Source organism: Prionailurus bengalensis, chromosome B4, assembly GCF_016509475.1.
Source record: "Prionailurus bengalensis isolate Pbe53 chromosome B4, Fcat_Pben_1.1_paternal_pri, whole genome shotgun sequence".
NCBI lineage: Eukaryota > Metazoa > Chordata > Mammalia > Carnivora > Felidae > Prionailurus > Prionailurus bengalensis.
Window position 1 is genome coordinate 14,149,115 of NC_057358.1, and position 15,026 is coordinate 14,164,140.

At 47.6% G+C, this 15,026-nt stretch overlaps 1 protein-coding gene across 2 annotated transcripts in view; it reads right to left on the bottom strand.

Moving 5' to 3' along the window:
* FAM171A1 (family with sequence similarity 171 member A1) overlaps positions 1–12,685 on the bottom strand; it is a 135,133-nt gene extending 122,448 nt beyond the window's left edge. Inside the window, exon 1 of one of the 2 annotated variants that reach the window (XM_043563563.1) lies at positions 12,461–12,685. In XM_043563563.1, coding sequence (XP_043419498.1) covers positions 12,461–12,557 — 97 coding nt within the window. In that variant the 5' untranslated portion in view covers positions 12,558–12,685. The remainder of the gene's footprint in view (positions 1–12,460) is intronic. The other variant, XM_043563564.1, reaches the window with a different exon arrangement.
* Between the last annotated feature and the right edge of the window lie 2,341 nt (positions 12,686–15,026).

The following is a 15,026-nucleotide window of genomic DNA, read 5'->3' on the forward strand; positions in this document are numbered from 1 at the left end:
AGCTCTCTTGATATGTTCAACTCTGATTCAAAGTTTTTCTGGCTTTTGTGAATGAATACATTTGGAACTGTACTATCTTAATTGATTAAAAGAGGCTATTAGAATATTCAAAGTATTCTAATGTTGAGGAGCTGACTCAATACACTACTGACTCAAAAGGGTTATTAACAAAGTATCCCAAGAAACTTCCTAGAAGCTGCCTGGTCATGAAGAGATCGTGGCACTTCTTTGAGTGTACGGATTCTTACACGTAAATGGCATATACATTTGGTTTCCTTTAAAGAGAATAAGTATCGAAACAGTCCTGTATAATCTCTAGGCCTATATTAACCTATCTAACCTGAGCAGTATGTAAATGTTAGACTCTGGAAGGGTTACTTTTCTTTTTCTCTCTCATTCCTTCTCTATCCTGGCACACACACACACACACACACACACACACACACACACACCCTCACGTACACAGATGCACAGGCATGTACCATGGCTTACTTGGTAGGTATGCGATAAGGTGGTTCTACACGATCAGATGGAATATTCAGTGAGGAGGTAATGTGGTCATGTGATAGACTTTAATTATCAAAGAAAAATTAAAGCCTGCATAAATAAAACATTGTTGAGAATAAAAATAAACAAAATGGCGAAACAATTCTGATTTCTAAAAGTGCTCTAACACTCCTCAAAAACTAAAGCCTGGAAAACTGTAGCTGGAAAATGAAATGTATGCACTGCATTGTTAATGTATCAATCTAGCCACCTAATGTATATTTTAGCCCACCAAAATGGCTAAAACTAAAGAAACCAACACCACCAAATGATGGTGAGAATGTGGTGCAACAGTAATTCTCACACATTTTTGGTGGGAGTATACAAAAATATGATGGAAAAACATCTCGCAGTTTCTTGAGAAACTAAACATTCACCTGCCTATAACCCAGAAATGTTGGTTTCTTCCCAAGAACAATGAAAACATGCCCAAAGAACGAGCAAATGTATAAAAATGTTCACAGCAACAATATAACAACCAAAAGCCAGAAAGGACTTGTGTGTCTGTCCAGAGGAGAATGGATAAACTGTAAGATATTCACCCAGTGGAATACTATTCATGGCAAATAATGAAGCCAGAGTATGGAACGTATGATTCCATTCATGTGAAAGTTCTACAACAGGCAAAAAAGTAACCTATGGTGGAAAAAAATCTGAAAGGTGCTTGCCCCCAAGCAGCAGAGGCAGGGATTTACTGGAGGGGGTACTGGGGGAACTTTCTGGAATGATGGTAATATTCTGTATCAAGATGGGACTTGGGTTCGCACAGATATACACACGTCATCACTTAAGACTGGTGTATTTCCTTGTATGTAAGTTTTCCTCTGGGAAAAAATGGAATACTGAATCCTAATTAATGATATGCCTGCCGTTGTACTTGGAGGAAAGTGCGTATATCTGACACGTACTTTAAAATACATCAGTAAAGGGGCTCCCGGGTGGCTCCATTGGTTAAATGTCTGACTTCGGCTCAGGTCATGAGCTCACCATTCCTGAGTTCAAGCCCAGCACTGGGCTCTACGCAGATAGCTTGGAGCCTGGAGCCTGCTTTGGATTCTGTGTCTCCCTCTCTCTCTGCCCCTTCCCGCTCAAACTGTGTCTCTCTCAAAAATAAAGAAACATTAAAAAAAATTTTTTTTTTAAAAGAAAGAAAATGCATCAAAAAATAAGACAGATTAATGGATAGGAAGATGAACTGATAGGGAATAAAGCAAGAATAGTAAAATGGTAACTGTAGAATCTAAGTGGTGAGTATGGGTATTCACTGTAAAATTCTTTCCATTTTTTTGTACGGCCAAACATGCTCACGGAATAAGTTGGAAAAAAAATCCATTACAGTGCCATAATTAGCATCATTTAAAACTTTATTTTCAGGATCATTGTATAAGCCAAGAGGAATGAATAAAGTCTTTTCAAAGAGTGAAAAGGATTAAAATTCTGCAAGTAAATTCAAATACCAAATAAACACCGGTATTTCACACTCACTTCAGAGTGAGTAAAGCCCTCACTTGGTGCCATAAGGAGAGCAAGGGCATCCCATCATACGTTACGGATCCAAACAAACCTGCAGGACTATTTTACAAACAACCACATCCTTCCCTACCTCCAGCTCTCCAATTGTTGGGTCCTAACAAGTTTCTCTTGTTCTATAAACAGTCTTGCCAAAAACTAATGGGCTCTGAACACAAGCCAGGAGATTCCCCCAAGCCCAGCTGGGTGTTACCCCAAATCCCACCCTGCTCGACTGGACCTCCCTCAAGAGCTCAGGAGAGGTACTCGTGGGAGCTTCCTATCGCTTCTACACATCTGGACCCCACACAACACGAAGCACAGAGCTCGGCTCTTAGGAGCCGCTCAGAAAATGACCGTTCGAGGTTGTTTTCCATGGTTCAAAGGCTAACAGGGACCACACAAGGGAGGTGATTTGTCTTTTCAGCATAAAAGCGACCAGGCCTATTAAGAGTCCCTTATTTATGCTGTTAAATGCCACAGGATCAAAATTATGAGAAATTATAATTTAATCCTCCAAATCTTATGATAGCACAGTCTGAGGGCAGGGGGCAGGCTGCCTACGGTCACACAGTGGCCTCTGCCAGTTACTGTCTATTTACGTCTCATGGGAACGATATGAAGATTAAAGAAGATAATCCATCCAGGTACTTAGCATCTTGTCTGGCAGGTGGTAAGCACCCAGTGCACGTTAGCTAATTGCCATTATTATTCTTCACGTTTCTGTGAAGGAAGCAGAGAGTGTCTGCCACTATTTCACAGATTTAACATTAAATATAAGAGATCCCATAAATATTTACCATTCAGTGAACTCAGTAAATCACAGTTATTGAAACAAACTTCACTTTCAAGTTCTCAGAGACAAAATAGGAAAACTCAGGACGACTTTAAACATGGTATTTGGGATCCCACAAGCTGTCTTAGGACTTCCTTGTGTACGAGTCCATGTCAGAGTTGTAAGGTCCTGGCGCAGGAAAGGACAGAAGAGACACTCGTCTAGAGCTATCCTCGGGACTCGCCAAGGGAAGGCGCTCCACTGTCCTCCCTCCCGCGCTCACTGACCTCGACGGCAGGGAAATCTGCCTCCCCATCCTCTCTGCCCGGTGACCCCTCGTCTACATTCTGGCTACAGCAGGCAGGAGCCCCCAAAAGGCATCTGTACCCTCACCCCTGGAACCTGCGGATACGTTAGGTCAAGTGGCAAAAGAGACTACAGGGGTGATTAAGGTTACGGACTTTCCCGGATTATCCGGTGGGCTCAACTAATCGCATGGGCCCCTTTCAAAGGCAGAGAGGTCAATCTGGCTGTGGTCCGAGAGATGCAGCAGCAGGAGAAATCGGAGAGAGATCTGAGGTGTGAAAAGCTGCGCAGGTGCTGTTGCTGCGGCTGAGCAATGGAAGGGGCCAGGGGACAAGGACTGCAGGCAGCCTCAAGGGGCAAGGAAAGAGGAGCCTCGCCTGGTATCCACCCGCAAGGGGCTGCGTTCTGACTACCACCTGAATTCGTGTGCAAGCAAATTCCTCCCCAGAGCCTCCACAGTGGACCGTGGTGCAAAGGACGCAGAGCACAACCCCACTCGGGCACTACAGGGGCGAGAGGGGGAGCGGGGACCTCATCCACTGAGGCAGAGCTCCCGGTGACGGCTTGGATAGCGTGGCTCACCTTAGGGACTGAGTTCGGCTCTGTCAAAATTACACTAAAAATCACATTAGAGGGGCGCCCAGGTGGCTCTGTCGGTTGAGTGTCCGACTTCGGCTCAGGTCACGATCTCGCGGTCCGTGAGTTCGAGCCCCGCGTCGGGCTCTGTGCTGATGGCTCAGAGCCTGGAGCCTGCTTCCGATTCTGTGTCTCCGTCTCTCTCTGCCCCTCCCCTGCTCACTCTCTGCCTCTCTCTCTCTCTCTCAAAACTAAACATTAAAAAATGTTTTAAAAATTACATTAGAAACCTTTCCTTCAGTACAAATTCAGGAAGTTTTCCATTCAAATCCCGTGCTCAAAAAAGTCAGTCTAAGCAAATGAAATGCTCGTCTGATTTGGAAATAATTAACTTTCCTCCTCAATCTCACATTTCTCTGTCCCTGTGCAGTATAGCTTAAGACAAAACAAAACAAAACAAAACAAAAGGAAAAACCCACCTTTTATAAACTCAGTGCTTACTTCAAAGGTGTCTTCTAAAAGCCAGCTTTTCCTGTTCTGCCTGCTAGTCCCCCCAAACCCAAAAGATCTTGTCAGTTTTCATATCTGAGTATGTGTTTAAATGTTACATAAAATTAAGGATTCGAAATAGTGGATGAACATATCAGATCTATATTTGACCACCTTATCTCTCCACTTAAGTAAATATGAGTTTTAACCTAATTGTCCTGTAACTATTATTTCAGAGCTTCATCCGACAAGAGTACCAACATTTCCAATCAATGCTGTCACTGCGTAAATATTTGATTCCCAGTAGGACATCTCTTAACCTAATTTATAACCATTAAGAGCACGGAGAGATGTCCACATGCTTACACTCTCTAAAATAAAACCTCCTGTGTCCCATTGTGGATAAATCCTTGAAACATCTAGAAATATACATCACAGCTTATAGCTGGACGTTTAGTCAGACAACTGTTACTAGCTTTCACCTTTACTCAAGAGACTCTTGCCTAATTACATAAAAAAAAAAAGTCCCTTGGTGATGTCCTTCTTAATTTATTTTTCCATTTGTCTTCCAGCTGGACTGTAAAATATCAGAGGCCGAGGATTTCTAAATAATCAAGCTTACCCCAAAATATGCTGTCCCCCCCAGCCTCTTCTGTCTAGTAGGTATTTTGCATACTTACATAAGTCTTCACAGGGCGCATGCTCCGTATGGAGGGTTGTAAGAGCATAGAGTGGAGCAGGAGGTGAAGGGAAGTGAGGACGCACAGTGGTCACTCAGGGGTGATGAGCAGAATGTTCCAGCTGGAGAAGGGGATTTAAGCTGGTGAAGCAGGGGGCGCAAAGGTTGGAGCAGGTACATGAGGAAAGGCAGCAAAGTCGTCAAGGCCAGACTTAGTAATTCAGACTTTACATGCTGGGCAACAGGAAAGGATTAAATGTTTTTCTGCAGGAGAGAAACACGAATACGATGGCGTTTGAAGAGGGACACGTGGAGAGAGCCTGGGTTGAAAGAAGAGACTACAACACGGAGAGAGAGAGAGAGAGAGAGAGAGAGAGAGAGAGAAGACAGGATGCTTTCAACAGGTGCCTTATGAGGGTGAGGATACACGACCGTGAAAGTGAGGAGTGAGTGAGGGAGTGTTTATGAGACACAACGGGAAGGGAAGTGTGACGCCTTCACGTGAGGCGAGGTCTTAAAATGACCGAGTGGTTCTCTCCCTTTCTCCGTTCCTTATTTACCTTTAGACCAAGGCCCTGCACTCGACAAGAGCCAAGCTCCTCTCTGTTCTTGAGTTCAGTTCCCTGGGAGAAGCCTCCAACCGGGACCCTTCAGCCTCTGTACCAGAGGCCCCATCAGCTAGCAGCTGTCTCCCGGGGACCTGTCCAGCTGTCATATAGCTCCCCTCTCTAGGCTACACTGGACTGAACGTTGCTCCCGGTGAGCTAGAAACCGCAGAGCAAGCAGTTTTGCTCCTCCTGTGCTGCCCAACAGGTGCAGTGCCCAGGTGTTCCACACCGCACCGCCCTCTGTCCACACTGGGGCCCATTCGCTGATGAGAGGCACAGGTATCAGAGGTGGGGCGCCCAGCCCGAGACAACACGCAACACGTGGGAGGCCATTCCAGGGGGAGTGGTCCCATATCTTTTCATTATACAAAGGCACTGGTGGCGCCCTTCGATCACAGCGGCCTTTTACCCCATTTAGTAACCAAGAGACAGGTTTCAACAAAAATTAGAGCCAAGTTTAGAAGCAAGCAAGACTTCTAAAACTAGCTTTTGGCAGGGGGCTTGGGGGGGGCGGTCCTGTATTCTCCCTGCAGATATGAATAAAACCCACTCTAGAAGGAACGCAGAGGATTTCATGCACTTTGCTTCCAAATAAAAGTCACAGCCCACGGAGTGCATCTGGGAAAAAAAGTTGTTTGGTGACAGTGGGGCGGGGGAGGTCCGTGAGGTACTCCCCAAGGATCCTCACCATGGCTCCGGTTTGGCAGACTTTTGTTAAGAAGATGCAAAAACTCCACGCGCTTCTCCAAATGTTACCTTCAGTAGCTGCGGTCCCCCCAAATGGCCCATTACCACGGTGCCCTTATGCTGGCTGTACGGGTGCCAGGCTCTCTTCACAGTTCTTGGGGGTCGGTATCTGTATCAGTTTCCTATTGCTGCCATTAACAAATTACCACCACTCAGGGGCTCAAAACAATATAATTTTACTGCTTACAGTTCTGCAGGACAGAAGCCCCAAGTCAGTATCAACTGGGCTACGGTGAAGATGTCAGTGAGACAGCATTCCTTCTGGAGGCTCTGGGGGAGAATCCATTTCCTTGTCTTTTCCAGCTTCCAAAGGCTGCCTTCATTCCTTGGCACACGGCCCTTCCTTCATCCTCACAGCCAGCAGTGAAGCATCTCCACTGTCTCTCTGTTCCCCTGGTCACATCTCCTCTCCTCTGATCTCCCCACCTCGCTCCGGTTAAGAATCCTTGGATTACATTGGCCTATCTGGATAATCCAGGTTAATCTTCCCATCTGAAGACCCTTGACTTAATTAGCCCTGCAAACTCCCTCTTTGAGTGGTTATATATTCAAAGGTCCAGGGATCTGGACATGGACATCTCTAGGGGCCATTATTCTATCTACCTTCCACAGGATGTGTGTGGGGAGAAAGCACCGTGACCGCAGATCACCTTAGTTTTCTCGGCCTGAGTTTCCTCATCTCCAGAACAAGGAGGATAAACTTGACCTCAAGGTTCCTTCTGTACTACACAATTGCGTCTATCTTGATCTAAAGACATCTCTATAAACGTGCCACATAAAAGCACCCGTAAGACTACTGACTGTATAGACTACAAGGTAGACAAACAGTCTAAGGAGACGCCCAGATTTTGAGCCTAGTTAACAGAGAACTTAGGCTGTGCTGGGCTGGGGGAGGTTGAAAGATGAGGACTTGGAGGCAGACTCAGTGTCCTGAAGGGGGGACGTCCAGTAGCTTGTCGGATAAGAAGAAAAAGAGCCAAGACATTATGTCAAAGCCAGAGGGAGAAAAATTGGAGTCATCCACATAAAAGGATTTAATTACTGGAATCCATGTGGATTAAATTCTGTAAGGGGTAAGTGAAAGTGAAAAAAAAAGAGCAAATGTTTGCAGACGGACTGGAAAATGGCGAAGTCACTCCAAAGAGCTTGATCAGGGGAAGGTGGAATCACCTTAAACATGCTGACTGAACTGTTTTGTGTTTAGGGAGCTTATTATGAAGCCTTTCTAGAGTGGTTAATTGCCTCACGTTTTGCCTATTTACAAGCTGCATTTTACAAAAACAATGGTTTACTTAAAGTAGGACACACGTTGGGGTCACACTGTACAATTGTTTAAAAAATTATTTCAGGAGCACCTGGGTGGCTCAGTCGGTTAAGCATCTGACTCTTGGTTTTGGCTCAGGTCATGATCTCACAGTTTTTGAGTTTGAGCCCCACACTGGGCTCTGTGCTCACAGTGCAGAGCCTGCTTGGAATTCTCTCTCTCTCTCCCTCTCTGTCCCTGTCCTCCTCTCTGTCACTCTCTCTCAAAATAAATAAACTCAAAAAATTGTTTTAAAAAGAAGAAAAAAACACTATTATTTCATACAATTAACTGGTCTATTTAGAGTGCTGAAGCTTAATTAAAAAAATACATCTGGGGCACCTGGCTGGCTCAGTTGGAGGAGCATATGACTCTTGATCTTGGGGTTGCAGGTTCAAGCACACACTGGGTGTAGAGATTACTAAGAAAACTAAACTTAAAAAAATACACTTAAAATACATTCAGTTCCATGTTTGGTGGAACTGAGCATTTAGCCAGTACTGAGGTCTTTAAAAATCCTTAAGTTATATTCAGTAAAATCAAATGAAAATGACTTGTTTCCAATTACTTCTTTGTAACTTGATCAAACTATAATAGTATTATTGAAATATGTGATGATTTCCATTGGGCAAGTTTCACACAAAGTACGGGAGGTGGGTGCCATCACAGGACAAATTTTTCCATCTAGATTTCTGAAAAATGTTTATGTAATGTTTCCTTCAGTAACATACACGTCTGTGGTCTGACTTATTTGCGTGTGCCTTTTTCGTGTGGAGTATTTACTAAAATAACTAAATTAGTATTCCCCAACAAGAATACAAATGTACGGTCTGACTTACAGAGATATTAGAAATGTCTTTAGAACAAAGAACTGACTGAAGCTTAGAAAGTACTTTCATTTGCAACCTACTACTTGAGAAATCTACCTAATTTCCCCCCTTTTTTGGTCGGAATGTTAAGCATGAAAGCCGTATGTTACAAAGGGTTACAGGGAAAGTACAAATAGGACACAAATATAAACCCATAAAGTCATCTCAAAGCCTCTGCCAGAAATTACCTAGATGCTGCTGTTGTTTTTCCAACAGAATTCCCACACCTGGTGTGCAACAAAGTCCAGTGGCCTCTGCAAATCCAAGCTCTACACTTTCCCAGGACGTGAGCCCAGGAGTTTTATTTAGATGTTATGTTCTCATTATACCATCAGCATAAGTCATGCCTGTTGGACGATCCTCCTGATATTTTCCATCGCTCCATGGGTTTTCAACTGATCACGGTGTTCTAATAACCGAAATTTGAATTTGGCAAAGAACAGGCCTCTCAGAGAGAAGAAAGACAGCCAACCATTCACCTCCAATGTTATGACAGATTGTAGCTTTTCTGAGATGAACATAAAGTTAGCACATCATTGCAAAATACATCACTATTAGATAATGAGCAGCAAAATAAAGATCATACAATATAAGTCTGAGCATGAAGTCCTTAACCTAGCTCTGACCTTTCTTTTGGCACGTAAAAACAGTGCTGGGCTTCACAAATATCTCTATGGAGTACATCTGCACAGCTTGCTGCGCTCCAAGGAGAGCCCCTCTATTAAGCCAGCCTCAATACACAGCTGTCTAAGAGGTTAAGAAAGTAAAAATTAGTACTATTGAATAACAGTTTCTGTAAAATTCCCAGAAAAAAAAAATAGACACTATAAACACTTTAGAGAAACTTCGATGAGAACAATGAAAACACGCAATCATATTCTAGAGCTAGTTCAAATTCATGATTCGCAAAGCAAAACTTCACGCTGACAACCGCTGTCTATGAAAGCCCTTTGCTGGGTCAAAGTAGCTACAGTAGAAAATATCTGGAGCCAAATTTTAAATTTTATCTTGAGTACGATTTATTCCATTATCTTGAATACAATTTATTTGAATATCTTGAGCAAAGCAATGCCAAGGAATTTTGTAGATGTTAATTGCCTTAGATGAAGCAACACTCATTTAATACAGAAGGTGTCACTTAGTCCCAGGAATGTAACTGTAACACCACTGTAAACCATACACATTTGTGTGTTCCAGTTCTCTGAGGAGTTTTTCCTAAGTCATTTCTCAACCCTGTTGGTGCAGAAGGTATGTGTGCAATGCCCGTTCAAAGTATGATTCATGTAACCATTTGTATAATAAAAGCAAAACTCTTACAAATTAGGTTTCCGAGAAGGTAAACACTGAAGGTTTCCTCTAAAACTTCACCACAGTGTGCTATAGTGTATGCCATTAACTGTCTTCAATCCTTCGCTCATTCAGCGCTACCTGAGCACCAACTAAGTTCAAAACAATCTACAACCTGTGGTGGAACTGCACAGTGAAATCAGATGTAGCATTTTTCTTCACTGTGCATGAGATCCAGGAGATAGAGAAGAGGTGAATTTAAAAAACTATGTTACAGGGGCGCCTGAGTGGCTCAGTCGGTTGGCAGTCCAACTTCGGCTCAGGTTGTGATCTCACGGTTTGTGAGTTTGATCTCGCTGTTCGTCAGTTTGAGCCCTGCGTCAGGCTCTGTGCTGACAGCTCAGAGCCTGGAGCCTGCTTCAGATTCTGTGTCTCCCTCTTTCTCTGCCTACCCCCTCATTCGTGCTCTCTCTTCCTCAACAATAAACGTTAAAAAAAAAAAAATAACTATGTTACAAGCCGAGTGACAAGACTGGGTTCAAAGAAATCAGTGGGGGTAAGGTTACTTTCCAATGTCAAAGGAGCAACCATCCACTCTCCTAAAAACGGTCCTAGCTCAAAACCTAGGTGATAGTGAGGCCCTGACTTCTGGTAGAGCTCCTGGGCTCAACACTTTAAAAAGCCATTCTACTTAATGGCACTAATTGCGGTGCAGGGGGGCAGGGGGATGGGGGGCATTCCAAGGCACTTAATCCTCCATTCAAACCATCCCATAGACTAAGACACTTCAAACCATGGTATCAATATCCTCATTGGTTGATCATTCTTCACCCACTTCATAGAATATTCCATTTCTGGGAGTTTGGTTACCCAATCTCTGTCTAGTGTGGTCCTCACCCAATTGCAGCAGTAGGTTTTGTTCATGACTTTTTTTTTTTTTTTTCAACCGAGGCCCTGTCTTCCCCTATTTTATAAGCACATGAACTTAATATTTCCATATATTCCTATTTCAAATGCAAAAACACTCAACCCATTCTTTGGAATTAATGGCCTCGTTGAAACACAAATATCATATTCATTAAAATAGCTGATTCAAAGAAGCAGTAGAATATTAATGAAAGAGACTACAATTCTACACCGATGATCTAATGTTCTAAACATTCATTTCCTACTGAAGAGACATATGGGTCTTTTTGTACCTTGTCAATGTCCCCCTTTCCACAATATACATTACTAAATTTACACACAGTTCATAACGGTTCTATTATATCATAGCTACAGAAAAAAGCAAAGCAGGAAAGAGATGCCAGCAAATGATAGAGCAAGAGCCCGATGCGAAAACCTTTGGTACAACATGAAGGTAACAAACTAAACCCAGACCACTAGGGTAGAACCTTCCTTGCCTGTCATAACATCACGGGCGGAAGCCCACCCACGGCTCTCTGCTCCCAGGCAATCCAAGCTCTGAGTATTTGTTACAAGGGAAGGAGGTTATTAGCATGAGGAAGAGGGAGGAAGGCACGGTCTGTGCTAGAGGACGGTGTGCGCGGGGATGAGACGCTCCTCCTTCATTGCATCCACTGGGCAGACCTTACAGGACACACACCTTTCTGCCAGGAGAGGACAGGGGCATGGAGTCGGTGGGCGGAGGGTGGGGGTGGGGTGGGGGTCTACACCGCTGCAGGGAAACCCTCTCGGCAGCCCAGAGAGGCCCGGGGGGGGAGGCCGGGCACTGGATCCGGTGTGGGTGCTGATGCTCATTTGCGGCGGCCTCACTCACCCTTGTGAAAAGGCAGGCAGCAGAGAAGCACTCAATTTTGTCCCCTCACACGCGTGCAAAGGAAGCTTCGGGATCCCCTCCAAATAAAGTCTTATTTTAAAAACAAAAGACAGGCTTGTGGCCATTCTCAGAGGCGGCCACATTACTCCCAGGTCTGGAAAGCAGATTTGCAGAGGCCAAAGATGAGACAAAAGGCACGAGCTGGCGACATACAGACCTAGAAATGATTTTTTTTTTTTTCTTTAATGATTAAGGCCTCCCAGTTCTGCCTCCCCCTTTGGGGATGATTCTTGGGCCGCTGAGCAAATCCCTTAAGGCCTGGAAAAGACGTCGGACGGGGAGGAGAAGGAGACCCCCAAACTTTCCCAAACTGTGGCAGGCTGGTGGCGGCCAGCGGCCGCGGACCTCGGGTCCCAGGGCGCCGGGGGCACCCGAGAGGCAGCGGCCACCCCCCCCCCCCCCCCGACAACACGCCACAACAAAAGGGCCGAGGTCAGCCTTCGCGTTCCGGCTTCCAGGACCCGAGCCCCGAGAGGGCGGGGGGGGGGGGGGGCGGGAGGGGGGAAGAGCGGGCGGCGGCGACCCCGGGGCGGCCGCTCTGGCCGGGGCGAAGGGGAGGATGGAGCCTCGTGTCCGCGCCACGGCATAAAGGGAAGGACCCTCGGAGGCATGCAGACGAGCCCCCCGAAGCAGCAACAGCTGGTGCCGCCCGCACCGCCTCCGGCCTCGGCCGCGGACCCCGCAAGGAGCCTCTGCCGGGGGCGCCTCGGCGGCCCCGGGCGGCGCCGCCCCCTCGGGAGCGGGGTGGGGGGGGGCGCCGCAGGCCCGGCGGCCGAAGCTGCGGCCGGGACTCCGGCGGCCGCCGACACAATGCGGCCCGAGAGCCTCCCCGCCCGCCGCCGCCGCTGCGGCAGGCCCGCGGCCGACACAAAAGCCCACCGGCCGCCGGCCCTCGCGCCTCCCGGGCCCCGCGGCCGCGCACCGACCTTGGGCTCCGGCGCCGGGCTCCCGCAGCGTCTTGGTCCCCGCCTTCCAGACGTTGCAGCCCAGCAGGCAGAAGAGGAGCGCCGCGGACCTGCTCATCTCCGCGCCGCGGGGCCCCGGGCGGCTCGGGCTCGCCGACCACCGGGACGGAGCGGCGCGTCAGGGGCGGCCGGGCGCCGCGCCTCCCTCCATGTCGCCTGGCTCCGCGCGCGCCGGGCCCGCCGCCCGATTGGCCGCGCCCCCGCCCGGCGCGGCGCCGGGCTCCGCAGCCCACGGCCGCTCCCTCCTCCGCGCGCCCCGGTGGGTTTCCCCGAAGAGCCGCGGCGGCGGCTCCGCCAACTCTTTAACCCCTTCGTGCCCTGCCCCGCGCCCCGCCCGCGGGGCGGCGCCCGGGCCCCGCCGTGGTGCCACCTGGCGGCCGCGGCGCCGCGCGGGGAGGGGGCCGCGCGCCCACGAGCCCCGCTCCCGCCGGCGCCGCGACGCCCCCCTGCCTCCGCCCGCGCGCCCTCGAGCCTCCCCGAGGGCCGCGAGCGAAACCTTTGGCCCCGGGACAGCCCCAGCGCCCCACGTTCCCCGCTGCTTTGAAGAAGAAGAAGAAGAGGAAGAAGAAGAAAAAAAACACCTGTTTTTCGAAGCTGAGGCCTTCGCACCTGTTAACCGACGGTCCGAGGGTGGCATCTGGGGCTCGGGGCGTGGCCTGCCTCGGTTTCCTCGGTATAACGCCACCTGCAGCTACTCAGGTCCCGGTCCACGTATGTTCCCCAAGGTGGACTTGACGCCCAGTGTTAAAAGTCAGCGGAGACAGAATCTCGACGCCTGTATGAACTGAAGCAGGCCCTCTGTGCCGCAGTGTTGACGGACGAAGGGCTCCAGGTAGAAAGGTGCTGGGCTAGTTTTAGAAGGTTAGGGTCGGGAGGGAATTTACATTTCCGTGTATTGAGGGCGTGGGTAGTTTTGTTACTTTTGTTTTGTCTTCGGGATACATGATCTAAGGGGTATGTTATCCCCATTTACAGATGAGAAAATGGAGGCTAAGGAGGGTTAAGGAATTTGTCCCAAGTGCACAGCTGGTCAGTGGCAGAGCTAAGGCTGAGAGTCTGGCCCGAAAAATAGTCTGGCCCGAAGGCTGAAAGCTCTTCACAAAATCCTCAGGCTTCCTTTAATCCTAGTTACACCCCTCCACCCCCACCCCAATTTCCCTTCTTCCGTCTATATGCCTTCCTCCACACACCCCACATGTGCCCCCTGACTGTCCGCCCCATCTCCCAACCAGCACTGCAGTGACCCTGGGACCTCTGTGTGGCACCCAGGCTCTAAGGAAATCCACAGCAGTCTCACTGTCTGCCCAGTGCTGCCTCCAGAACACCAGGCCAGAGGAGGGTTATTTCTGTGATTTTATTAATTGGGCATTAAAGCATGGCAGGCAGTGTACCAAAAAGAGAATGAAGGATGGCATTTGCCCAGTTGGCTTATGATAGGCAAATCACTGTGAGACACAATAAAAATCAGGAGGTGGGGGAGCCCATATGGGTTTTATTGTCACCCTCAGGACCAATGCTACAATTAGTGCAAATTGTGCACCTGCACAGGGTGGCAGGTAGTCAGGGAGGCAGAAGGAAAACCTACAATTAAGGACTGCCTGATCCCTCCGCCTTCTGACTTCCAGCGTCAAAGCCTTAGGGTTGTTCCAGGGTCCTAACCCTCAGAGCCAGAGGAGAGAAGCGAATGCAATGACAGTTCAGCTCAGCCCTCAATTCCAGCTTAGTCACCAGCCTACGGGAGCACAGGGTCCAGACTAGCTAGGCGGCTGGATGGAGGATGGCTTCATGAAGCATGGCAGTCTTGAAGTCTGTAAGTCGCTTTCTTGGGTAGGGGGCTGCTTCTAGGCAGTAAGCCCCATCTTAGAGTTGAAACTTCCCAGTTCAGATATCCTAAGGATATACCTTGGTCAGGGATGTTGGGGATGTTGGCTCTAAGAGACAGGACCAGCCTGAGCAAAAAAGAAACAAACAAAGCACATTAACCAGGTTGATTGTTAGACCACCTGGGACTGCAAAAAAATTCTCGGAAGCTGAAGTCTCATGAAAGAATAAAGGAAGCTATTATTTTGGGGGGTTCCTAATATATCCCACTCTCACTCGTAACAACTTACTTGGATAGCATTAGGATTCCCAAATTATAGATGAACAAACTGAAACTCAGTGACAAGTAATTTGCCCAAAGTATCCAGCTCTAAATGACAGCAAACTCAAATTCCCTATAAGAATGTTACCTCCAAGAGTAAGTTTCATGCAAACGATTCAACTTGCCTCTTCTCTTGCTGTGTCCAAAACGTAGGTCCAAAAACCTAGTCTAATCCCAGTTATTTCTGCACCTGGTTAATAACACCCAGTGAGTAATATGATGCCACTGTCAGTCTCCTGGTTGGGTAATGTACTTTAGTTACATGTTACAATAGGGTTGCTGGGGGGAGTTGGGTGCAGGTTGTAACTGGACCTCTCTGTAGTATTTTAATATTTTCTTGTGAGTTATAATTATCCCCAAATAAAAAGTTAAAAAAAAAACCTG